Below are 27,435 nucleotides of genomic sequence, written 5' to 3'. Positions count from 1 at the left end.
TGCTCTCTCAGCTCTTACAAATTTTTACGTTTTCCTCACTTTAAGTTCCGAATAAAAGAAGACGTATTATGTATGAAGAATTTCATCACGAAGGATTATCAACATAAAAATGAGCACCGAGAAATGAGGAAGTCAAACAAATTAACGCCAAAAATGTCGATTGGCTACACAGAAAATTGGTTAAATTCGTATAAAAACACTATACTGAAACAATTGGTGGTGATTGTGCATAAGATGAAAACAACAACTTACAATATTCTGAAGAATATCTACAACTGTTAACACCTACCAGGCAACAAGAAAGGTAATGTAGTACATCTTCCGCAGAAAACATTAGACACCAAAAATCTTGATATGCCATTCGTATTAAAACATTTACAGTTTCCCATTAGAATAGTTTTTGCTATGACGATTCACAAATCACAGAGACAAACATTCGAAAAAGTCGGTTTATTTATTAGAGAGGAAGAAACGAAATTCACTCACAGGCAGTTATATGTTGAGTTGTCACGATGTAACTCCAAACATGGAATCAAAATTCAAAGCGATACTGACGAAAAGTTAATTCCAAATATTTTTAATGAAGTTTTACAGTAAAAGTGTAAGTTTAAAAAGTATTTGCGTGTTAATTTCAAAGCCAAACAGAACGAAAACGTATAACGCAACGAATACCTCTAACGCAACATGAAACATAATTTTCTTTCAATTTATTACGTTTTACTCTTTTTTACTTTGGTTAATTACTCGCTGTAATGTAAAATAGTTAGGTCTATTATGCATATGTAACAATTCCAATGAAAATAACAATCTGTTTAAATTGTACATCCGCTTCCCCATACGTGAGCGGCAGAGCTGCATAGTGGCTGGGGGTTGACAAGCAGGGGGCAGAGCCCCCTAGTTTTAAATAAAAAAAAAAATTAATCAAAACAATGTAAGTTAGTATTCTTAAAGATGTTTTTAAAAATACATTATTCAAGTATGGTTAAATAATAGAAGATACTGGCTTGCTTTTCTTTATAGTTCCTACATTTTGGTTGCTTATCTCTCTTCCTCAACTCACCCTCTACGCTGGTTTGCTTCTTTGACAATTCTCGCAATTTATTGATGGTGAGCTGCCGGATATCCCTCATCGCCATTACAAGATCATAATCCCGCTCAAGCATCTGTCGCACTTCAACTCCCATCAGCGAGTCCAGTCCCAAGTCAGCCAGGGAGGCGTCAGGATTCAGGCTACTCACATCACGTACCCCTAGAAACAACCAAAGGGGTAGAAAACAAATTTAATGGACACAGAAAACCTCTAGTCATTTTTAAGCAACTTCTTTTCAGGTAGTAAAAATAATTCATATCCACGGCACAGCAAAAAACAATCCCTTTGGCAAAAATGCATTTCCATAATTTTAAACACATGTCCTTGTTTATCACCCATTTATGTTTGACTGTTTCTTAAATTTGGGAAACTGTGTAATCCTATGCAGCATCCCACCTGCAAAACATGCAGTGCTCAGAGTAGCCCCAGACAGAGCTTCAGTCCATAACCAGTGAAGCACACAAATGCACACATCAAGGTCATTTAGCAATTAAAATCAGATTCAAAGAAAAACTGCCTAAGCCTATTTGCTCAAACTCTGTCATCCCTAACAGGCCCCAAAATATTAAACACATTGCTACAGAAGCCAGATATGACCTTAGGCTGAAGTAGGTAGTCCAAGTAGAAAAGCAGGGACAATGAACACCCACGCCTACATTAAAGGGACAGCCACCACAATTAAAAACTGTGAAGTAAAGACAGGGTGCTGCTTGTACAACAGCAATAGGGTTAATTTCAGGACTCATTCCTTGACCTTATGGGATCTTGTTTATTTTCCTACAAAGTGGACCAGAACCTACTTTCCATTCTGATTATACTACAAGGTGAAATAACTGTCATCATATACCGACTTATCATATGGTGTGCATCAAGTCACTTACCTAGTATGTGTGCTACAGCATCAACCAAATCTTTATGACTCTTGCTGTCACTTTTCACAGACACAGTCTTCTCTGCCAGTACAAAACTTGACATGACAGGATGTGTCTGGTTGAGGAAACGGTCCAGGACATCCATACATGAACTGATTCTCTGGGGCAGAGTGCCTCCAATCACAGAGTCATTGCCGCCCATGGTCTCCAAAACTACGCCCACATCGCCGATGGCCCCCCACTGCACTGCCAAGCCAGGGAACCCATCGTATTGCCTTTTTTCACAGATCCGTTCCATTGTTGAGTTGGCAAAGCCATAATTACTCTGTCCAGCATTTCCACGGCCACAGCTCACAGATGAGAAGACAACAAAATAGTCCAGATGAGGACACAACTTACGGGTCATCCTGAAAGCAGAGAATTACACAATATTTATCATTCACTAAATCCTCAAAATTCAGCATGTTTTTAATAGTTCCATTTGGAATCATACCTGTCTAAGTGGATAGTGCCAAAGAACTTTGGTTTATTCACTTCAATGAAATCATCAGGGCTGAGATTTTCCAACATGCCATCCTTGAGAACCTAAGCAAGTACAAAATAGTAAGTATTTGACCATTTTTTAAAAATCCAGTCTTACAGGATGTCTCTGTGTTATCAATGTGTACAGCACTCACCATGGCAAGGTGAAACACTCCCCCTACTGGCCCCAGCTGAGCTGCTTCTTCAAGGAGTTGGGTGGCTCCATCCAGAGTGCTAACATCATTGGTAGAGACCAAGACCTGAACCCCCGTCTCTTTCCATTCTCTCACCCTCTTTGCCTGGTATCCTAAAAGACACAGAAAAGGAGTTGTGATTATATTTCAACACAAAGTACCTGTTCAGTTATGTTGCCATATATCAGGGGCCAAGACTAAACAAGAAAATGGACATAATAAAAGTGGGAAATCTCCAAAAATAAATATGAAGAATACAACAAGTGAGACAAAACATTCAGCTTATATAGAGCGTTAACTGTCAATTACGTTAGTGTCCGGGAAACTACTTGTTTTCTAGATATTACAATTTTACTGATTTCATAAATTGATGACAACTTGAACAAGAACTCATTTTCTTTGAATTAAAATGTCTTTTTTTGGCTTACCATTACGTATTCCAGATCTTGAGGTCAAAATAAGCTTACGAGCACCACGCTCTATCAGCCAGTGAGCTAGCTCCAGTCCAAATCCACCCAAACCCCCAGTGATGATATAAGATTTAGAAGCTGGACAGGCAGTGCGGGAGATGGCAGACAGGGAAACAGAACTAGAATGTGGACCAGCTGTAGTATGTTTCTCATTACGGATCTAAAAAAACAAATATTAAGTATTTCTCCGTTTATACTTTAGCCAACTGCATCATTCAGAAAGGGCTAGGAAAGAAAAACAAAATGTGGCATTCTCATGCTCTACATCTCAATGCTAATCTTACCTGCAAGACAACCTTCCCAATGTGTTTGCCTTGTGCCATGTAACGGAAGGCATCCTCCACCTGATCACGATTGAAAACAGTGGTGCGGAGTGGCTTGACCACTTTGGTTCGGATTCCTTCTTTCAACAATTCTGAGACCTCTTTCCATTCCCGATTTCCTTCCTCAAAGAGAGCATCAAGCAGGATGCCATGAAATGCAACATTCTTAAGGAACAGAGCCATGCCTAGGTAAAAAAAAAAAAAAAAAAAGTACAGTAGGTAGACAGCAAGACGAGAAGGTTCATGTTGGTCAGCAGTTGAGATCCTTATAGCTTGCACAGAATCCTGCAGTCTTCAGGGAAAAAAAGTATCAGGGTGAGGAGGGAAGTCATACTCATTTGATCCAAAAGGAGGCTTTTAGTTCCTGACACATATTATATTAAGCACCATATTGTCCATTACATTAAATCTCTCTGTCCATCGTCTGTACCTGCTATATTATATTCAGGGCCACAGGAGACAGCAACTACGCAAGTGGCATCATGTACAAGGAAAGTAAAAACTAAAACTGGACTGTAGTCCATCATAGACAACACACATACATCTTTACACTCACTAATACTTGGTCAATTTATATTTGCTAACCTAATTCACATAGTTTTAAAATGGGGAAAGAAAGACTACATTAAGAAAACCCCATATAGACGACAGCAAAATGTGCAAACTCTACACAAAGATTCAAATCTTGCCTACTGGAACAATAAAGCAGTAGTGTTAATCACTGCTGTGCACTGCACTTCACTTTGTTACTGTATTGTGTTACTCTGATTAAATTGCAGATTTCTTAAGATCATTTTATTGCCCAGTGGCACATACTCACCTAGAGGATTATTATTGGACAAGTCATATTTGCCAATCTCTAAGAATCTCCCATGACGGGCTAGGCAGCGTAGACTGGCCTGTAATTTCTCTTCAGCCAGGGAATTTAGAACAAGGTCGACACCTTAAAAGAAGTGGAAATGTAAACAACATGTATATATGCAGAAGTTTTGGGAAGCATAAAGTGTATCAAAATTCAAATCACAAGGCTTGCTCGGGGTATACTTACACTTTAATCAGTACTACATACAATGCGCTGTAAACTTTTTAGGCCACCCAAAAATATTTTGTTAGCTAGTTATCTGGGTAGTAGGAGTTTTGTTTGTGTACACACCATGTTCACTACACTAAAGAAATGTTAACAATGGACAAGTCTCTTGCAGGGTACTATATATCATTCCTGTTCATTTATTTTCTAAGCTCCCATTTATAACACATTCCTTGTACATAAAAAGAAGCAGTTTGGTAAGAAAATACAGCATGATAAACTACTGTAAGTGAGATAATAAATTAAACAGAGAACGAGAAACTCCACACAGATAATGGAGGCCAAGGTATCACTGTATAGTAATAAAGTAACTACTCTTGTGCTACATATGTACATGGCATAGTATATACACAATATATATAGCAAAAATACCGGGACAATACAGTTATTTTGTTATATATTTATGTAATATATACTCTAGGTGAAAAGGTAAATATGAGACAAAATAAATATAAGAGCACAATGACAGCTTTTATTTCTTGGTAATGTTTTATATATAACATCCATCCATCCATTTCCCAACCCGCTGAATCCGAACACAGGGTCACGGGGGTCTGCTGGAGCCAATCCCAGCCAACACAGGGCACAAGGCAGGAAGCAATCCCGGGCAGGGTGCCAACCCACCGCAGTTATATATAACAATATTGGAAAAAATGACATTTGTTGCATTTACTCCCCTTCAATGTAAGGTGAAAAGTAATGTTTATGACAAACACTGCTAGCTCAAATAATTTATGTTATTTAAAATTTTTAATTGGCGATTTTGATGGTACAAAATCTACAATTTGCATGAATACACTTCTTTTAACACACTGCTAACACTAATGACTAAAAACCCACAGTTATCTTAATAAGATATTTGGAATTGACACATTGCTCTGTACTTACCCTTCCCAGAGGTGGCACGCAGGATATGCTGCTCAAAAGAGGTATCACGTGAATTAGCAAATGAATCTTCACTGAGCTGGGGAAATCTCTCTTGAAGATAAGCTCTCTTCTGAGATGACCCTGTCAATTCAAGGTAAAAAGGGAAATTATAACCTTTCTAAGAATCCATTTATCATTCAGAATGATAGAGGAGGTACAGTAACTAAGACTAAGCAGAACTTCAGTTCAAAATGCCCTTCATGGTCATTGTGAACAGAGCCCAACACTGGTTCCACTGACATCAGTGCCTAATGTTACATAACCAAGTAGTTTTATTTACTGCACGCTCCCAACCTAATACTGAGTAATATTTAAAAGCTTCATAAGAAATAATCAGACACAAATATGACAGCTGAAATAAACCACAATACCATATAAAATTAATGAACCATGAAAATCCAAATGTGTCATGATGATTTGAAGGAACTGTTTAATAAAATCAGAAGGCCTGATCAAGATTTAAGATCAAAAAAGGTGACTGATTTTAGAAAAGAAACTGAAAACATGAGAAATTACTTGCATTGCACTTGTATAGAAAAGGCATCCTAAATAACCCTTCAAATTAACTAATTATGGCAGAGTTTGAAATTTCTAAACTTGATTTTTATTTTTTAATGAGGTGAGGGCTCTATATTCTTAATTGAAGTTAACTCAAGGACTGCAAGCAGCATGTACCCTAACATAACAAAGTGCCATCAAATTATAATAATAATTCATTACATTTATATAGCGCTTTTCTCAGTACTCAAAACGCTATCCTCACAGGGAGGAACCGGGAAGCGAACCCACAATCTTCCACAGTCTACTTACTGCAAAGCAGAAGCACTACCACTTCAGCAAACGTGGCTGGCAGTGCTCACTGCATGTTTAAAAACAACAACATATTAAATAACACTAAGTCATTTTTCATAAACCAATGTGTAGAATTCAGTACAAATACAGAAAAATAATTATAGATGAATCAAGAATTTAATATTCCTGGTAACCAAATGTGCTTTAAAATCTCTCTCTCTCACACACAGCTTGCTTTATGCTTAAAGTGACATTTTGTGGTTTGTCAAAATGTGTTTTAATTGAATGCTAACATATATACGTTATTTAAACAATACATCTGTAAATATGTGTAGGACTCTGAACTTGTAAATGGCTGTATCATTAGACAGAATTTCAAAACTGAACTGAACTTAGAACTGTAATTTTATTTTATTAATTACCGGAGAAACACACACTAAGAAGTTGAATAGTGTGTATAAAAAGCACAAAAGGATAGAAAGTGCAAGCAGGAAGAACACTCCAGTTCACCAAGGCTTAACACCGCAACCGAGCTACGGCCTGGGCTGCTGGAGACTACTTACCCACAGTGGTGAAGACTCTGCAGCCAAGACTTAAGGCAATGGCAATGGCTGCCTGTCCCACTCCACCTGAGCCTGAATGAATGAGAACACTCTCACCACTGCGCATGCGGCCTCGTACGATTAGCGCATAGTAAGCAGTAGTGTAGACTACAGGAACCGTGGCAGCCTCTTCTAAAGTCCTGAAAAAAAACAAAGCAGAAGTCTTATTTTTATCTTATATTATGTAATTGTACTTGTAGAGCCAAATCAAAAACGTGTCACTCATAGCACAAATGCGTAAAATAGCAGTATACAGTCATATGAAAAAGTTTGGGAACCCCTCTCAGCCTGTATAATAATTGACTCTCCTTTCAATCAGAAAGATAACAGTGGTATGTCTTTCATTTCCTAGGAACATCTGAGTTCTGTGGTGTTTTCCGAACAAAGATTTTTAGTGAAGCAGAATTTAGTTGTATGAAATTAAATCAAATGTGAAAAACTGGCTGTGCACAAATGTGGGTCCCCTTGTCATTGTGCTGATTTGAATGCCTGTCACTGCTCAATGCTGATTACTTGCAACACCAAATTGGTGGGATGAGCTCGTTAAGCCTTGAACTTCATAGACAGGGGTGTCCAATCATGAGATATAAAGGTATTTAAGGTGGTCAATTGCAAGTTGTGCTTCCCTTTGACTCTCCTCTGAAGAGTGACAACATGGGATCCTCAAAGCAACTCTCACAAGATCTGAAAACAAACATTATTGAGTCTCCTGGTTTAGGGGAGGGCTACACAAAGCCATCTCAGAGGTTTAAACTGTCAGTTTCAACTGTAAGGAATGGAATCAGGAAATGGAAGGCCACAGGCACAGTTGCTGTTAAACCCAGCAGGTCTGGCAGGCCAAGAAAAATACAGGAGTGGCATATGTGCAGGATTGTGAGAATGGTGACAGACAACCCACAGATCACCTCCAAAGACCTGCAAGAACATCTTGCTGCAGATGGTGTATCTGTACATCGTTCTACAATTCAGCACAATTTGCACAAAGAACATCTGTATGGCAGGGTGATGAGAAAGAAGCCCTTTCTGCACTCACGCCACAAACAGAGTCGCTTGTTGTATGCCAATGCTCATTTAGACAAGCCAGATTCATTTTGGAACGAAGTGCTTTGGACTGATGAGACAAAAATTGAGTTATTTGGTCGGAACAAAAAGCGCTTTGCATGGCGGAAGAAGAACACGGCATTCCAAGAAAAACACCTGCTAACTACTGTCAAATTTGGTGGAGGTTCCATCATGCAGTGGGGCTGTGTGGCTAGTTTAGGGACTGGGGCCCTTGTTAAAGTCGGGGGTCAGATGAATTCAACCCAACATCAACAAATTCTTCAGGATAATGTTCAAGCATCAGTCACAAAGTTGAAGTTACGCAGGGGTTGGATATTCCAACAAGACAATGAATGACCCAAAACACAGTTTGAAATCTACAACGGCATTCATGCAGAGGGAGAAGTACAATGTTCTGGAATGGCCGTCACAGTCACCTGACTTGAATATCATTGCAAATCTATGGGATGATTTGAAGCAGGCTGTCCATGCTCGGCAGCCATCAAATTGAACTGAACTGGAGAGATTTTGTATGGAAGAATGGTCAGAAATACCTCCATTCAAAATCCAGACACTCGTCAAAGGCTATAGGAGGACAGCGTCTAGAGGCTGTTATATGTGCAAAAGGAGGCTCAACTAAGTATTGCTATAATATCTCTGTTGTGGTGTCCAAAAATATGCACCTGTCTAATTTTGTTGTGATGCATATTTTCTGTTAATCCAATGAACTTAATGTCACTGCTGAAATACTACTGTTTCCATAAGGCATGTCAGATATTAAAAGCAAGTTCAGCCAATGAGAAACAAAAATCCAAAGAATTAAGAGGGGTTCCCAAACTTTTTCATATGACTGTAGTACTTTAATAAATCAGGGCTCATTCTGATCTCAAACTAAGACAAACACAAAAAATGTGAAGGTTTATCAGTGATCTTTTTAAATACATCATCATTTCATCTCAAGGAGGCCATATCAGAAAAATACACAAACAACAGAGCAACATAAACCCACACTGGTTGTGACCAATATCCTGAGGGCATACAGCAAGGGAAGGAAAATGCTCTACTATATTTTTGGGCTAAAATGGGAGTATAGAGAAGGTTAAAAATTCTTTAATATTAGTGTGCTAGATACTATTGCTGAAAGTAGTAGTTTCAGATACAATATATAGTAATATATTAAATAGGTAACCCAATAATATGATAATTGTACAAATGAGTAATGCCTTGTAATGAAGGCTGATGATCTCTGTAATTAACAAATCTAACTTTCACTACCTGTCAGGCAAACTTCCTTCACATTATATGATTATGTAACCGCAGAACCTTAATGTAGCATGACTGCCCGTGATCCAGTGTGGCAAACTGACTTTTGTATCAATCCACATAAACACAAGAATTTAATGTGCAGTAAATAAAAGCAGAGGTTTGAAAGTTTGCCTTAACTATTTTAGGGAGTGAGAGCTTTTGGGTTTGAGGTATATTTCTTTGGATAAGGTGTATCTCTTTAGTATGACCATTAGGCAGAATTCATGAGAGGATCACATTGGAATTGGCTGTGGAATAGCCCAACACACAGCGTTATCTCTAGGGCTACTTTCTATTTAATAAGAGCGTACCAGGTTGAAGGAACATCCCACAAAAAGCGTACATCAGCATCAACAACTGTTGCGAGACCTTTGGCTGGAAGGAGTCCCATAACACGCTTGCCTTTGGGGTCATGCCCTGAGAACTCCATTCCTAGCATGCACTGTTGCAGAGCAAGATCTCCTATAAAGAAAAAATAATACGACTGATAACTTGATGGATAAATTACTGTCAAACTCTCCCAGTATTAACCACCATGTGTGACTTTACGCCAACAAATTAAAGTAAAACACAAACATGCTATCATGTTTAATAATAAATAATAAAACCTGCTGGACCCCATGCAATTGATACTATTATCACTTATTTCTATAATTAATGGATTTATTATTAGCGTATGGTTAAATACTATAAAGGTGCTCTCTTTTGTGCTTCAAAGATCAATGGGCTTTGTAGCTTGCTGCATAACTGAACTCCTATATTCAAAACTGAGATAAATACGTAGTTAGCCAAAACTGGGCACCTTTTCGGACATTTCTGCTTCTTACTACTATGAATGTCAACTTACCCAGCAGCATCAACAATGAAGATGCATATAAAAAGCACAAAAGCAAGTGCTGATTTAAATTTACATGCATGGCCCATAACAATCTAGATAAAGGCACCAGATAAGAGCAGAGTTTTTCCAATGAAAAAACTGAAGACATGAGTGCCATTTCACTTCTTTTATCGCAGCACTGGATAAAGAGTTTGGGCACACCAAGTTGGCCCACAGAGTGCTGTGCTGTGTCTGTACAGTTTGTCTCTGCAAGAAAACTTTCTATTAATAGTGAGGTGCAGCTGGCAAGCAGATTGCTGTTGCATCAGTATTTTCCTGGAAATATATAATGCCAAAAAAAAACTATTTAGAGAACTTAATTTTTTTAACACAATCTGACAGAACACCTGTAGGCAAGAGTTAAAAATAATCTTTCCCATGTATTTAAATTTAAGAGCATCATGGGACATAGATACATATATAAAACTTTATAGTATTTAACACATATGTGGAATTTAAGCCTCGCTGTATATTTATTCTTATACTGTATTAAAATGATGAAATAAGGCACAAAGTTAATATTAAGACCTAAAAAAACAGGTCAAGCAAAAAAATGCAAAGAATACGGAACTAAAAATACTTTAGTAAATTAGAAGTCACCAATAATTCATAAATGAATTAATTTCAAATGAAGCTTACCTGGGATAGCATCTGGTGGTAACTTTCCTGTGGCTAGCATGATGTCTCGAAAATTCAAAGAGGCATAGTAGACGTGGCACAGTTGAACATTGGGATTGGTGGTTTTGAAATGACGGAGTGGTGATACAATCCATCGAAGAGACGACAGATCCCCCCTGGTTAAGACATTGACATAGGCCTGCTCTGTGGGCTCCTCATGTGGTTCTGTAAGACGGAGCAGATTATAATACTGGGTAATTTTTTGTGGACTCCTAATCACAGTCAATTTACGTGGGAAAATTACAAGTACAGACGACACTTTACAGTCATAAGTTGAATCTCTACAAAAATAAGGCTGGTATAAGAATGAGGACTGACTTTTACATATATATAAATGAATAGGAAACAAATGGCTACTGAAGCTTGCTAGTCTACAACCACATACTTTAGCACTTTACTAGAGCAGAAATATACAAGTGCACTTTTTGCGATCACAATCTAAGCCAACTACAAGCTTTATTTAACAGAAACTGAATCTTTCAATATTCTTGCACTTACACCATACCGGATTTGAATGGGCATCTTACTCAACATAGTGGACTAGGGATGTAAGGAGATTGTCTACAGAAAGTGTACACTTTTCCACAAAATTTTGCTCTGACAGCCTCAAATTCTGATTTCTACCTATCTACAAAATGGACTTTTGATTGTTCCTCTGGATATTGCAACAACCACCTGTCCATACATTCATTTTATAACACACTTGTTCAGTTTAAGGTCACTTGCAGTTAGTGCCTAAGGCAGGAATGGGTGGGAAGCCAGTCAGTCTCAGATTGCAGTCTTGCACATGCACACCCTTGCTACCTTATAATGGGCTAAATTAGAGATGCAAATTTTTGTGTGTCTTTTGTGTTAGGAAAGGGTTTGAACTCCACCCCTGACCCTTCACTTTACCTGCCATTCTCTTGTTTGGCAATGTTTATTGGGCAGCAGTCACATGATGGAATATCAAAATTAGAGTTTAGGATGGTGGTTTTGCTCTTGAATGTACATTTGTGGCTTTGAAACAGATATTTCCTGCTACTCTCCTTGTGATTAAAAAATATGAGACACAATGAGCTTGTGTTGTATTGTTTATTTTTATTTTTTTTTTTCTGTTTTGTTTAGTGCTTTAATTAGGGCTTGAGTTCCTGTTTTTGATCTTTATGCCTCTCCTGAAGATTTATTTTTTGTATTGTGCCTTTGGAAATGTTTACCAGCATCCTTTTAGCCTTCTTTGTGTATGACCTCCTGCATTATTTCAAACTCTGTTTTTGAATTACAGACTTGTTAAATAATGACTTTGCCAGTAATGTGTCTGCTTCAATGTGAGCTTGCCTGGATCGGCTTTTCCACTTTGGGTTTACACTGCCTGTTGTGCTTTAGAAGATGTGCTGGAAAATCCAAGTTTCTGAGCCAGAACTTTCATGTGAACACATTACTTTTCAAGTTGTGACGTAACACTGAATTTTCACCTCAGTGAATTAACTGTATAAAATAAAAAATGTAACCTGGTAAATCAGAAGTGGTATTTCTGTGGTCAAACTGCATTTGGGGAAATACAATACACCTTTAGTATGTTTAGTTTGCTTTTTGTTTTCAAGAAAAAAATATTTATGGTTAATTGTTTTTTGAAAGACCAAGTAACAAGTCAGGAGCAACCTTGCATTTCTCCCAAAAATCCACCTAGAAACTCATGTGAACACACTGAAGTGGGAAAGTGAAATTTTACAAATCAGAGCTCTGAAAACTCCTGATAGCATGTGAACACAGAATTAGCATGCAGGAAGCGGACCCTACACAGACACCCACTATCAAATAAGTAATAAAAGCATTTTTTCATAATTAAATGCTCTGATAATAGATTTGGTGATGAAGGTACACATAATTTTTAATGTAAAAAAGCTTGCTAGGCAGACACCTTATGTAAAAGTGATTTAGTGTCCCTATAAAGATTTTCAATAAAATTTTTATATGTTCCTTTATGGTTAGCATGGTGCCTGACAGCTCCACAGAGCTGGGTTCAATGTTCAGCTTCATCACTCTCTATGTGATGTTTAGATGTCGTCGCTACTTAGAGTTGTTTTCTCTGTGTACTGCAAATTTCTTCATCAACTACCATATGTAATATTGAGTAACTGGCATCTCTAAATTGACAATGCAGGAGTGAGCGTCTTGGTATCTTTCTGTTGCCCAGTAAAATATTTTCTTGTAGACATCTTAGTGGGCATCCTTAATGCTTAGTTTTACTGATTTCTTAGTCAATACATTTTGAGGTTGCCTCAGATATTTGAACAAGATTGTACTGTATAGTATGTTATGTTTTAGTACACGAATAATGACACTCACCTTGTGACAGCATGACATGTCTAAAGGAGCCCCACTGACCACTGCGAAAGATGTTCATAGTCAGGTCGTGACAGAGAATGGTTTGCATCTCCTTGCTAGTAGGACTGAGCGAAGGACAGACTGATGACTGGTCTAGGCTGGTCACAAACACACACCTGTATACAAAAGGGAATACACCTAAATAATCAATAATGCTTTTAGCATTCTGTATGATATACAGTATCAAAGATTGTAAAAGGAGTCCTCACCTTATTCGGTTTCCTCCAGGCTCCTGTCGAAGACAGTTCACCATTCCAATTATGCCAGAGTTTGCTCGTTTACATGCTGATAGCCAGACAGGGCTACTTGAGGACTCAGCCAAAATGGCCTGTGAGGGGATAGGATAAGTCACTTGTTTTTTTTTTTTTTTTTTTTTTTTACACAAACCTAAAAGAAGAGATGCCAGGTTTCCTCTGAGATGTTGAAGCCTCTATTATTGGAAGATGGGACTTGACAATTCCACTTTAACAAAATCAACTTATTCGAGTGAACAAAACAGAAATCTGTGCTGGCCACCTTTCACCTTCTTGCATGTAAACATTAATTATTAACACTATCGATGATTTTTACAAAGAAATAGATGTAGTACCTTTAGGGGCTCCACCCATTTGAAGTTCGGATTATCCACAGAAAGGAAAATAGGAGTCTTGCTTGGAGCACGTTGACGACACAGGAAGATGACTGAACCATAAAAGGATCTTTTCCGAGCCACCACATCAAGAGATTCAAGTCTAAACAACTCCTCCCACTCAGCCTGGCAATGTGGCACAAAGGATAACAAAGAGTCATATCAGCAAAACTAAAGGAAATGTTAACTGAAATCCATTTCTGTCTGAGAAATTTCCTTAATAATGTTTTGTGTCTGAATACCCCTAGTCTTTCCTTTTCAAGCCCTCCCTGAATAGCTAAAGGTCTTGTTATTATTATGAAAACTCTCTCATTAATATCTGATTCATCTCTCTGTATATTATACTAGGTGCATACAGTACATCCAGTTCTCTGTACATTTGTAAGCCCATATAATTCCAGTAATAGTGTTACAAGGAGTTGTGGCCTATCACCGCAGCAGCAAAAGTAAGGCAGAAAACAACATTTCACAGAATCCCAGTGCATTGCAGTTTTAGAAAGAGAAATGAAACACTGGAGATGGAAATATGCATGTACATATAGATGCAGGTCAATAAACAACACAAAACACAAATCTAAGACGAATGATTTCTTCCTAATTGTATTTCCCATCTAACTCTTGTCCATAGAATTGTAAACTGTTTATCTGAGTGCTTTTTCAAAGTTTGTGGTCTGTTAGCAGAGGAGTTAAATTAACCTTTGTCTGGTTTATTTGGTATGTGAATAGAACAAATGCATTTGGCGTTTCTCCTCCATACATTTCTAAATCCAGTTTCCAAAAACTAGAGTGAAGGTACAGGAAAAATACTTTACAATGTTTAATGGGTCATGGACTGAAAACATTCAAAAGTACAAGAAAGCCTGGGATAGTATTCGTAAATAAATTCCTAGATAAAGATCTGAACTGCCACCTGAAATTCTTAATAGTGGTATTATCAAAGACTTATTTACCAGTAAACTAGACATGATTGTGAACTGGAAAACCTGCTTCAAAATGTAGTAGTACTGGTCTGAACTATACATAATCAGACCTTACACACACAGGTTTAGTTTAGGTTTAACTTGATAACCGATTGTGAAAATCTAAACCAGCACTTTAAAATTAAAATTGCTATGTGATCCTTAAATGCACTTTAACCAAAATGTAATCACTATACTTATAGAACTTATTCACAGAATTATTAATACTTCTTTATTGACAGGAACTGTTCTCATGAGGTGTCATCATCAGACTTGATAAAAAAAAAGTCACACCAGAATACGTCTGATAATTACAGACATTGTGTCGTTTAGATCAATGAAAAAAGAGCTTTGCAATTTTAATCATATTTAAATACTATTAACCTACCTATGCAAATTTATATCTATCTATCTGTCTATATAGATTTATGTACATTATGTAAGCTTAACTAAACACAGTTGTTTCTGTGGATGACTCTGGGTGTAACTTAAACTAATTTAAAATCCTGCTCTTTGCAAATACCAAAGTTTACAGTCAATAGGTGAGTTGGTGCAAAGGGACAAACAAAAAGAGAGAAGTCTGGCCAAAGAAATTAGCAATACAAGGAAAGAGTGATCAAGTGGTGAGTAGAAGACACTACTGGTGGTGTTTAAAAGATTGATGTATGAGTGAGCCATTGACATATTCAGCTAGGGGTGAATTGTATCATTAGGTTTAATGACATGTATTTGTGCTATATTTAAAATATCATTCACACTTAAATAGGCAAATGAAGATGTAGTGCACAGGACTACAGCTATGAGTGTTCTTAGAGCAGACACATACACTGAAGCTACATTTGTTTTATACATAACATGATACCACAGTCAATAATGGTAATGATACCAGGGCAGAGAGGATGCTTTAAGCTGCAAAGCTATTTGGTTACAATGTATTACAAAATGGATGGGAAAAATTCTTGAGGAGGCTCCAAGAGCTTGCATGTTCTCCCTGTGTCTGCATGGCATTTTCATACACGAAGATGGCTTATTAGATTAAGTGGCAGTTCCAAACCATTTATGTGAGTGGGCCTTGCATTGAATGGCACCCTGTGCAGAGCTACTTTGTGTTTTCTGATCACAGCAACTTGTTTTGGCTCTGGCCCACTGTGACCCTGAATTGGATTAAGCAGGTCTGAGAATGTTATGCTGTATACTTCTTCAGTACTTTACATCTGATTTGGGAAAATCATTAGGAGAGGCTGTATTATAAATGCCAAGAGATGGGGTTCCTGAGCATCCATACGACAGCTATAAAATTGGGTATCCGTGGAGCTATATTTAAATATGCCCCATGTTAGTGAAAGTTTGTGGTGGACCTGGAGATTTATGGTGGCTGGGATGCCTATACTCCTACCATAGATGTTTACATTACATGGTAAACAGTTGAGACTGGGCTATGGTATTACCTGTGAAAGAAGTCCTTGTGTCTGTCTCTGCATGGTGAGGAAGGCAATGGTTTCTCCCAAAATGTCCCCTCTCAACAGCGTATGTAACAAAATAAATCCTCCTTCTTTGACAGCACTTTTCAAATTAGAGACAAAGTCAGAAGGGCTGGTCACAGATACCATGAAGGTGTTGCAAACAACCAAGTCCACATTGCCAATATTTCCACCTGCAGGACCACTCAGAGGATCCCACTGGCCAATATCAATTCCTAGGTTTTGTAATGTTTCCTGGTGATCTGACAGTAGGTCAGCAGTCACATCTGTAGCAGTATAGTCAAGCTGTAACATTGGCTGAAGGTTTAGCACAGGTGCCACATGCGTGAACATGTGACCTTCACTTGACAGAACCTGAAAGGGGAATAAATATTTTATTTACTAATCCACTTCATGGTTTGCAAAGTGGTCTGTTATAATGTGCCAACTATGAGAAATGACATTTTAAATTAAACACTAAGTTAAGATTCACCTCAAGCACTTTCATTCTGCCTGGAGGGCTGTTCTCCAAGGCCATGTCCAAGCACGCCCTGAGGGCAGAGGAGTTTAGTAGCCCATTCAGCAGAAGGTCTTCATCCAGGCAGTTTTTCTCTTGTTGCACTGTTTGCTTTAACTCTGACCACAGGTTTCCATTGAGCTCCAGTCCACACAACACAGATAAAAGGTGGACTAGACCTTTCTCAGGGACAGCAGAGGACTGCTGTTTTACCTCCCTGTCCAGTCCTGGAATGAAGAATTTCACCTCCTGCTGTGCTAATCTTCTCTGTAAGTTTAAAATGAGACCTGAATGGAAGGGATGGTAAAGGTTACCCACTAAATACATCTAGACAATTTAAAAAATAATGTCTTTACAGTCGTATATGGTTGTTCCCATAAAATTCTTTCTACTACCAATGCACTTCTTATGATCAATCACAGAAACAGTCCATATGAGGCTTTTTGTTAACCAGTTCACTTTTCATATTTTGCACACTGTAAATTTCTGTGCTGATATACCATGTTTTAAACATATATAATACTGTAATAATATAGAAGGCTTAATCATACCTTTCAAAATAAATACAAGCTGCTCAGTAGTGTACACTGCTTTTTCAGCATGCTTTATTAACTGCATTCTTTCCAGGGGAATCTATATATATAATTCACTAAGTCCATGGCAAGCAAGACGCACGCAAGACAGCCACACCCATCAACTCACAGAGCCCCGCCCACCAACAATTCACTAAACCAGGGGTAGGCAACGTCGGTCCTGGAGTGCCACAGTATGTGCAGGTTTTTGTTCCAACCCAGTTCCTTAATGAGAACTCAATTAATGCTGATGAAGCACATATTGCTTAAGTGACATTTTAATGCTTCATTTTAGTGGTCTCGCTTGTTAAGGTTCTCCAACCTTATATGCTTATTTCAATCTTAAACTGCTGCATTCAGTGTTTTAATTGCTCCTTATTAGCAATAAGATGTAAAACAGGGGTAGGCAATGTCGGTCCTGGTGAGCCGCAGTGGCTACAGGTTTTCATTCAACCCAATTGCTTAATTAGAAACCAATCATTGCCAATCTCAGACCTTATTTAATTTTATGGCTTGTTAGTCTGTGCAATGTAAGGCTTTTATATCGTAGATTTTTTTCCTTTCCAAGGATATCATCCAAATGATTTGAAGCCTAAAACAGATCATTTTCAGTCTGTCACATTTTTCTATTAAGTGTTTTATTAAATCAAACCGTGCATGATGAACACACACAGATGTAATTGGAAAAAAGCTAGCTGGAGAACTGCTGGCTGCTTTGTCTTTTACATCTTATTGATCTTATTGCTAATAAGTAGCAATTAAAACACTGAATGCAGCAGTTTAAGATTGAAATAAGCAATTAAGGTTGGAGAACCTTAACAAGCGAGACCACTAAAATGAAGCATTAAAATGTCACTTAAGCAATATGTGCTTCATCAGCAATAATTGAGTTCTTGTTAAGGAACTGGGTTGGAACAAAAACCTGCACATACTGTGGCACTCCAGGACCGACGTTGCCTACCCCTGCACTAAACAGCCGACCATGGCACGAGAGTGAAAGCATTTGCCAAGAATGTGTTCATTAATCAAGAACGAAAGTCTGAGGTTCGAAGAAGATCACATACCATCGTTGTTCCGACCATACACGATGCCGACTGGCGATCCAGCGGCGTTATTCCCATGACCCACCAGGCAGCCAACCGGGGTAACCAAAGTCTTTGGGTTCCGGGGGGAGTATGGTTGCAAAGCTGAAACTGAAAGGAATTGGTGGAAGGGCACCACCAGGTGTGGAGCCTGTGGCTTAATTTGACTCAACACGGGAAACCTCACCCGGCCCGAACGTGGCTCACAGGTGCATGCGACTGAGGCGGTGTGTGGAAAATGAACAGTCAATGTGACTCACAAGTGCATGTGGACTGTACACAGACAAAAGCAATTCAGGTGAGGAGTTGGGGGCGGACACATGAGCAGGCAGTGCGTACTGAACGATGACTAAGAGATGACTTAAGAAATCGGCAGACTAGAATGGCGGGGGCGGAATGGGCGTCAAGACGATCGAACGTGCCTATCTAGAGGATGTAAATGTGCTAACACGGGTTCCATAGGTGAACCTGCGGAAGGATCATTACCGGTTGTGCCGACCCTTCGTCGTTGTCGGTTAGGACCCGAAACATCTCGGGCCCGCTTCCCCGCCCTCTCCCCAGAGTTCCATATTTGCATTCACTTACAGTGCTATCCTCAAACCCACCCCATTTGGACAACTGTGTTCACCCATCAATACATAATTATGCGGCATATGCTACGCCGCGGTTTGGCTAGTCATTAATAATCTTTAACTACCGTATATTCTATGAACACATGTGCCTACTTGGCCTTTAATGTTCAACTGTATCAGTCAGCTTAGTATAGCTCTTTAGTTGTTCTCCTTGTGCTTGAAATGTTTCACTTCTGTGTTTCATTGAGTTTGGCATAGGAGCTCTTATGACAGTGACAATTTAGTTTATTATTATTAGTATTGGTCATAGTAGTCATCATGGTCACAGGAAGCTGGTATCTGTCCTGGCAGCACTGGGTGCCATCACAAGGCAGGAATCCGCCCTGGAAAGAGCACCAGTTCTTCACTAGGTACAGGCCATAAACACTACCACAATTACTCAAACAAGGCCACTTTAAAGTTATGAATTAAAGTAACACACATAATCATGAGTATTAAAAACAAGAGGGCTTCAATATTCCACACAGGCAGAGTATCTCAACACTTTCACAATGCATCCTGCTCTGTATCTTTGTATAATCTTATTTATATTATTGCCACGTTTCCTTTACATGTTTAATTGAATTTGTACTTTGTGATAATACTTAATGTGATGTTTTCTAAATAAACAAAGTATTCATTTAAAGACATTAATATAAACTACTTAGTATACACTGAATTACTGTATTTTGCTTTTGCAATAGCAAAATTAAGCACACTTATTTACGTTACTGTGACTTATTTGCAATGAAAGTAAAACAACAGTTTACTCTTAAATAAAACTTTTCAAGTAAAGATACTAGAAAGCTTAAGTCTTCCTTGATAACACTGGTTACAGTACAGAGCTATATTGTAAACAGGGTGCCAAGTCCAGCATGGGGTGTGTTATATTAGATACACAGACACATAAAACATCAATACACAGTCTACAGAACTGGAATTTTTCCATCGTTGTGAATAGTAAAATGAAACTTGGATTTTTTGGAGAAAATGTCATTTAACACAGACCTTTGCAATGCTCCAAAATGGAATGAAGGTTCTTATTATCGCTCAAATATTTATCCTCAAAATGTGGCACAAAGCGGAATTCTTCTAGTGTGGGTGGTGACTGCTGCTGTTGACGACGAGGTGCCACTGTAGCATGAAGACTACATATTTGAACTCCACCAGCAATTATGTGGTCAAGACAGTGATTAACTATAACATCAGCAGCTGTGAATACAAAAGGGAAAAGATGTGACCTACTTTGTTTTTTTTTAAATTGTGGAGTTTTAAGTGATGATATCAGAATTTAACACAATAAAGCAGATTTTGCTGACTCTAGATAATTATTTGTTTTAACCAAGGATAAAACACATTCAGCAACATGAAAAAAAACAGATGTGCACATACAGTAAGTCAGATTATTGCTGTTCTTTGTTGGTGTTCTGCTATTTCTGTCATTTGTAAACAAAATTAATAACTTTATTAACTTGATTAATTACAACAAAAGAATGTGCATGTACTGCAGACAAATACATTTAAAAATAAAACAACTGCATACTGATTGGTAGGCACTGTGCAAGTGTAAGAAAAATCTCCCCAAAAATGGATAAATCATTATATTATTTAAATAATAAGTTACCAGCAATGCACTGTACCCTACCAGCATTCTCTCTCAAAGTGAGTATATCTTTTGTTTGTTTTTCCAAGGCTACACACTTTTCTTTAAGCTAGTTTTCAGCCTTTAAAGTGTGGTAAACTGTACCTTTCTGTTCTCCAGAGTACTGCTTCACTCTCTCCTCATGCAACCTTGGGTCAATGTAGACTGATCGAATTCTTGTGGGAAGACGAAGACTGCGTCCAGAAAGTCCCAACACCATCATCTGCAACATTGTATCTAAGAAGGTCACCCAGTTCCCATTCCACTTTAGTTTTCCATGATCTCCTGGTTGAGGTAGTGGAAAAGATTTAAATTTACTGTCAGCAGAATTGCAGCCTGACCACATGCTCTCCAGTACTGTAAGGCACTTTTCTTTTTCTCTTCATTTCACAGTATTTTTCTTGATTGATTTGTACAGCATTTAATAAAAAGTGGCATAGATTATACAATGGCTAAACTCTGGGATTGATGTCATTTGATGCATTTTGAGGAGGATAGTTTATAAAGAGTAAATGGATTGAAAAAGCAACAAAATTACTTACAGGTACAGTGCATCCGGAAAGTATTCACAGCGCATCACTTTTTCCACATTTTGTTATGTTACAGCCTTATTCCAAAATGGATTAAATTCATTTTTTCTTCAGAATTCTACACACAACACCCCATAATGACAACGTGAAAAAAGTTTACTTGAGATTTTTGCAAATTTATTAAAAATAAAAAAACTGAGAAAGCACATGTACATAAGTATTCACAGCCTTTGCCATGAAGCTCAAAACTGAGCTCAGGTGCATCCTGTTTCCCCTGATCATCCTTGAGATGTTTCTGCAACTTAATTGGAGGCCACCTGTGGTAAATTCAGTTGATTGGACATGATTTGGAAAGGCACACACCTGTCTATATAAGGTACCACAGTTGACAGTTCATGTCACAGCACAAACCAAGCATGAAGTCAAAGGAATCGTCTGTAGACCTCCGAGACAGGATTGTCTCGAGGCACAAATCTGGGGAAGGTTACAGAAAAATTTCTGCTGCTTTGAAGGTCCCAATGAGCACAGTGGCCTCCATCATCCGTAAGTGGAAGAAGTTCGAAACCACCAGGACTCTTCCTAGAGCTGGCCGGCCATCTAAACTGAGCGATCGGGGGAGAAGGGCCTTAGTCAGGGAGGTGACCAAGAACCCGATGGTCACTCTGTCAGAGCTCCAGAGGTCCTCTGTGGAGAGAGGAGAACCTTCCAGAAGGAAAACCATCTTTGCAGCAATCCACCAATCAGGCCTGTATGGTAGAGTGGCCAGACAGAAGCCACTCCTTAGTAAAAGGCACATGGCAGCCCGCCTGGAGTTTGCCAAAAGGCACCTGAAGGACTCTCAGACCATGAGAAAGAAAATTCTCTGGTCTGATGAGACAAAGATTGAACTCTTTGGTGTGAATACCAGGCGTCATGTTTGGAGGAAACCAGGCACCACTCATCACCAGCCCAATACCATCCCTACAGTGAAGCATGGTGGTGGCAGCATCATGCTGTGGGGATGTTTTTCAGTGGCAGGGACTGGGAGACTAGTCAGGACAAAGGGAAAGATGACTGCAACAATGTACAGAGACATCCTGGATGAAAACCTGCTCCAGAGCGCTCCTGACCTCAGACTGGGGCGACGGTTCATCTTTCAGCAGGACAACGACCTTAAGCACACAGCCACAACCTGATGGAGCCTGAGGGGTGCTGCAAAGAGGAATGGGCGAAACTGGCCAAGGATAGGTGTGCCAAGCTTGTGGCATCATATTCAAAAAGACTTTAGGCTGTAATTGTTGCCAAAGGTCCTAGAAATTTGATTCTGTTCATCTGGACAAAGTTTTTAAGTGGGAGAAATATTTCAAGACTTATCCAAGTCTCTTCCTCAGTCTCAATTGACTGCAGGTTTCCCCAACCTTATAAACAGTACCTTTGCTTAATCACAGAGACTAGGACCATTGACAAAGGGCCAGTTGATCAGTGATATGCAAATTGTCCACTGATTAGTAGACGTGTGAACCATTCATAGAGGGTTGAGGAATGGCTGCAATCACAGCATTGTAAGATGGCGACAGATGTACCCTTAGGCCCCCTCCTCTGTTCAGAGATGGTCGTTCCTTTTTCACGTAAATGGCCTCCTTGATTCCTCTCTCAAACCAGCGCTCCTCCCTGTCCAGGATGTGCACCTCTTCATCTTTAAAGGAGTGACCACTATCCTGTAGATGTAAATAGACTGCGGATTCCTGGCCTGACGAGGAAGCTCTTCTGTGTTGTGACATGCACTTAGCCAGTGGCTGCTTGGTTTCCCCGATGTACAATTCACGGCACTCCTCCTGGCACTTAACTGCGTAAACTATGTTACTCTGTTTGTGCCGTGGGACCCGATCCTTGGGATGGACCAATGTTTGGCGTAGCGTGTTTTGGGGTTTGAAAGCCACTGAGACCCGGTGTTTCGAGAAAATGCGCCTCAGCTGTTCCGATACTCCTGACACATACGGGATCACTAAGGGTTTTCGCTTAGGCAGTGGATGTCCTTTCTCTCTCATGAATCGCTCGGAGCGTTCTTTAGGTGTCCTCCCTGCTTTGACAAAGGACCAGCTGGGATATCCACATTTACTCAGGGCCTTTTTAACGTGGTGTTCTTCTGCTTCCCTGGCCTCTGAGTCTGTGGGAATGGTGTTAGCTCTGTGTTGTAGAGTCCTAATGACACCTAGTTTGTGCTCTAGTGGATGGTGAGAGTCAAACCTTAGATACTGGTCCGTATGTGTGGGTTTACGGTACACATCCACTTTCAAATGTCCCCCGTTGACGATGGAAATTTCACAGTCTAAGAAGGCTAGCTTGTTATTTTCCATATCCTCTCTGGTGAACTTGATGTGTTTGTCCACCCCGTTGATGTGGTCTGTGAACTGTGGTACCTCCTGAGATCTGATTTTCACCCAGGTGTCATCCACATATCTGAACCAATGGCTCGGTGGTGTTCCAGGATAGGATGATAGAGCCCTCTTTTCCACTTCTTCCATATATAGATTGGCTACTATAGGTGAAACAGGGGAACCCATCGCACACCCGTGCTTCTGCCTGTAGTACTGGCTTTTGTATATGAAATATGTTGATTGAAGACACAGTTCCAAAAGCAGGCACACTTGGTCTGCGTTGAGAGAGGTTCTTTTACTGAGAGTGGGGTCATTCTGTAATCTCTTACGTACTACCTCCACTGCTTCAGTCACTGGGACACAAGTGAATAGAGATGTAACATCAAATGAGACCAAGGTTTCTTCTGCCTCCATAATGACCTCTCTCACTTTCTCCACGAAATCCAATGTGTTCTGAATGTGGTGTTTTGAGCTGCCTACCACCGGGTTAAGAACAGCGGCCAGGAACTTGGAGATGTTATACGTGACTGAATTGATCATGCAGACAATGGGTCTTAAAGGAGCACCCTGTTTGTGTATTTTTGGTAAACCATACAGACTTGGTGTAGATTCCCCTGGGTATAATCTGTGGTATGTGGTCCGGTCAATAGCATTGTCCTGAACTAACTGCTTAAGACAATCTATCACCTTTTTCTTGTAACCACTACGTGGATCTCGCTTTAAGGGCTCATAAATATTTTTGTCACTGAGCAGAGACAAAATTTTCTCATGGTAGTCTGTCTGGTTTAGCACAACTGTGCATCTCCCCTTGTCCGCTGGAAGGATGATGATGTTGTTGTCCTTGCTGAGTGCCGTGAGGGCCTTCCTCTCCTCAATGCTGATATTGGATGCAGGGGGTTTTGCATTGCTGAGACATGCCGAAACTTTTATCCGCAGTTGTTCTGCTTCCAAATCAGCAATGTTGTTGTTTCTGATAGCAGATTCTGTGGCTGTAATCAGTTCCACTAGCGGGATTTGTTTCGGTGTGACCGCAAAATTTAACCCTTTAGAAAGGAAGTTTTTCTCTGCTTGGGTGAGTTGTTTGTCAGACAAGTTCTTCACCCATTTGTCCACATCTTTAGTTTCTGTCTGGCATCCTTCTCTCTGCTGGTTGTGGAGGACACTCCCCATAGTGTGCTGGTGTTTGTGGCGCACAGCAAGTAGATCAAACTTCCTCTTTTGCCTGGTTTTAGACTTTTCATGCTGTGCTAGACGAGCCTTCTCAGTGAACTCAAGCACCTGTTGAAGTGTTTTCTCATCTAGAAGTGAAGAAAGTCTTTGGTGGATCTGCTCCTCTTTGGATTTTAAAACATCAATAGTGAAGTTAGTTTGTCTCACCCGTTCATTTAGCAGCTGACTCTGTGCCTTCTGGAGGATTTTGTTAGCTCGCAGACCTTTTACGGACGATTTCATCTGTAGACTTTTAGGAGTGATCCCGCTCTGTCTACATCTGAGGCTGAATCTCAGATGGTTCCTGTAGTCTGCCATCTTGCATGCTGTTTGCTCAAAGGTGCATCGACAAAGTATTGAGCAAAGGCTGTGAATACTTATGTACATGGGATTTCTCCGTTTTTTTATTTTTAATAAATTTGCAAAAACCTCAAGTAAACTTTTTTCACATTGTCATTATGGGGTGTTGTGTGTAGAATTCTGAGGAAAAAAAATGAATTTAATCCATTTTGGAATAAGGCTGTAACATAACAAAATGTGGAAAAAGTGATGCGTTGTGAATACTTTCCGGATGCACTGTATGTAAGGTTAACTTTAATCCACCACTGTATTCTAGTTGACTTGTAAATAATATAATGTAAACTGACTATGTCATATAATAGACATAAAAGAGGAAAATCTTAAAAAAAATACAGGTCACGAGACTTCAGAAATCTAGGGTCAACAGCAGAAAAGTTTCAGAAATCAAGTCAATTAAAATTTACAATTCTTTGAACACCTCAATAAAGTCTAATTTTTGCATAGGGTAGGGTAACTGTTGTATCATGCAAAATAACCATTTTGTGTACAGCAATTGTTATCACTGGTATTGTGGTTATTCTCAAGATAATTCCAGCTAAGTGACTCATACCGATATTACATTTTTTCAGAATAAGGAAATCTCAGAATTTCACTCACAAATATTACCACAGATGGACTAGCTGTGAGGCCAGGAGTGGTTTACTATCTGACATCCAAAACTACTCACCGCAGTGTGTTTTAAAAAAAGGATGGTGTTATCACATCTGTAACAAAAACACTATTTTCAAATTCAGATGTCTTTTGCTAGAACAGTGAGTCTCAAGTTTGGGGGGGGAGAGGGGGGTCTCTTGTGGCAGTACTTTTCATTCCAATCAACTTCTTCTTTTAATTGGATTTGTGCCATAATTATTAATGACCCTATTTGCCATTTTTTCAACTTTTTATGTACATTTTTAAAATGACACACTAGGCTCAGTATTATGTATAAAAAATTAGGAAGCTTTTATTAATTTGTTTGTCATGAATTAATTTTCTTTACCTTGCTTTGCTCTAAATTAAAAAAAAAAATGCTCTGGTTATTTAATATGTTGATTACTAGTGAGCACACAGTTGGATACAACACTGAGATAGTGGCTCCACTTCAGTATAATGAAAGGAACACATTTCACAGGAAAAAAATAAAAATAATAAAATGGCAAAAAGATACATAAGTATTAAATTGTGGGTTCGCTTCCCGGTTCCTCCCTGTGTGGATAGCGCTTTGAGTACTGGGAAAAGCGCTATATAAATGTAATGAATTATTATTATTACTAGTCATTTAGCCTGTTACAATAACGGGCGCTAGAACAGTAGTGCATAAACATTAGTAGGAACAGTCTATATTAAATGGCAAGGGACTTTGACCTCATTCTTTTTGTTGGTCATATTTTTCTTTCTTTCAGCCTTTCTTTTGTTGATGTTTACTTGCTGAGCTGACCGTTCTTTGTGAGCTGCCGCCGTGTATTGCGTGTCTTTAATTTTCTGTAACAGTAATACTGTCTTGTACATCCATAATATACCTTTAATTTTCTCTGGCGGTAATACAGGCGTGCGCGTCGGTAATATGCCTTTAATCTCCTCTGACAGTAATACTGGCTTGTATGTGGCTGTAATATGCGTCACTGTATTGTGTACCTTTTATTTCCTCTCCGTAGTAATACTGGTTTATATTTCCGTAAAACGCTTGTAACTTTCTCTGACAGTAATATCGCGCATCGCACCGTGTCCAGCGCTTGCGCACTTCACCAGAAGACACACACACACACGGACACCTGGATGCACACAGGGATTTTATTAAAGAGGATTATTATTAAAATGTATGGCAAAAAATACACACTTCTGTATACAGAGTAAGAGCAGAAATATGCCAGTCAATTAAATGATGAGATTAAAGTGGGAATATTACTCACTGAAACAGTGACATGGTGATTAGCACTACTACCATAGACCTTGAGAGTTCAGGGTATGAATCTTAGTCCTGAATGCCAACTCTATGGAGACTGTACATTCTCCCATTTTTCACTTCACATACCAAAGGTAGGTTAATTTACTACTCTAAAATGACTCGGTATGTATGAGTGTGACTGACTGCAGGAGATCACCCTGGCCATTGCTGACTCCCATTATTCTTAAATGTTTAAACAGGTTAGAAAATCTACATATGGATGGATGGCTCTATCTACTTCTTAAAGTAAAAGTCACTGAAGACTGTATACAAGTGGTATTTCTTCTTGCATGTAAAAAAATGATTTACTATTATATAATGCAGTTACTGACCGTGAAAAAAAGACATTACAGTTAAAACTTAATGACAGCCTAAGTTAAAAAAGATTAGGAGGAGATTGGGAGCAGGCATTGATAGCACGTTGCCACAACCACCAC

At 39.0% G+C, this 27,435-nt stretch overlaps 1 protein-coding gene across 2 annotated transcripts in view; it reads right to left on the bottom strand.

The window, feature by feature from the left end:
- The window catches only part of fasn (fatty acid synthase), a 79,891-nt gene that overhangs the window by 8,266 nt on the left and 44,190 nt on the right, over positions 1–27,435 (bottom strand). For both annotated transcript variants that reach the window (XM_051936481.1, XM_051936482.1), the window contains exons 20-37: positions 20,724–20,903; positions 19,985–20,188; positions 16,688–16,998; positions 16,183–16,569; positions 13,737–13,901; positions 13,357–13,475; positions 13,109–13,263; positions 10,742–10,945; positions 9,537–9,687; positions 6,841–7,019; positions 5,447–5,566; positions 4,296–4,414; positions 3,433–3,660; positions 3,107–3,308; positions 2,640–2,791; positions 2,456–2,547; positions 1,972–2,369; positions 1,061–1,249 (exon numbers count right to left, since the gene is read on the bottom strand). In XM_051936481.1, the coding sequence (XP_051792441.1) occupies positions 1,061–1,249; positions 1,972–2,369; positions 2,456–2,547; positions 2,640–2,791; positions 3,107–3,308; positions 3,433–3,660; positions 4,296–4,414; positions 5,447–5,566; positions 6,841–7,019; positions 9,537–9,687; positions 10,742–10,945; positions 13,109–13,263; positions 13,357–13,475; positions 13,737–13,901; positions 16,183–16,569; positions 16,688–16,998; positions 19,985–20,188; positions 20,724–20,903 (3,555 nt within the window). The remainder of the gene's footprint in view (positions 1–1,060; positions 1,250–1,971; positions 2,370–2,455; positions 2,548–2,639; positions 2,792–3,106; positions 3,309–3,432; positions 3,661–4,295; positions 4,415–5,446; positions 5,567–6,840; positions 7,020–9,536; positions 9,688–10,741; positions 10,946–13,108; positions 13,264–13,356; positions 13,476–13,736; positions 13,902–16,182; positions 16,570–16,687; positions 16,999–19,984; positions 20,189–20,723; positions 20,904–27,435) is intronic.

The sequence above is a fragment of the Erpetoichthys calabaricus genome, chromosome 14 (assembly GCF_900747795.2).
Source record: "Erpetoichthys calabaricus chromosome 14, fErpCal1.3, whole genome shotgun sequence".
Classification (NCBI taxonomy): Eukaryota; Metazoa; Chordata; class Cladistia; order Polypteriformes; family Polypteridae; genus Erpetoichthys; species Erpetoichthys calabaricus.
This window is presented reverse-complemented; position numbering and strand designations above follow the sequence as displayed.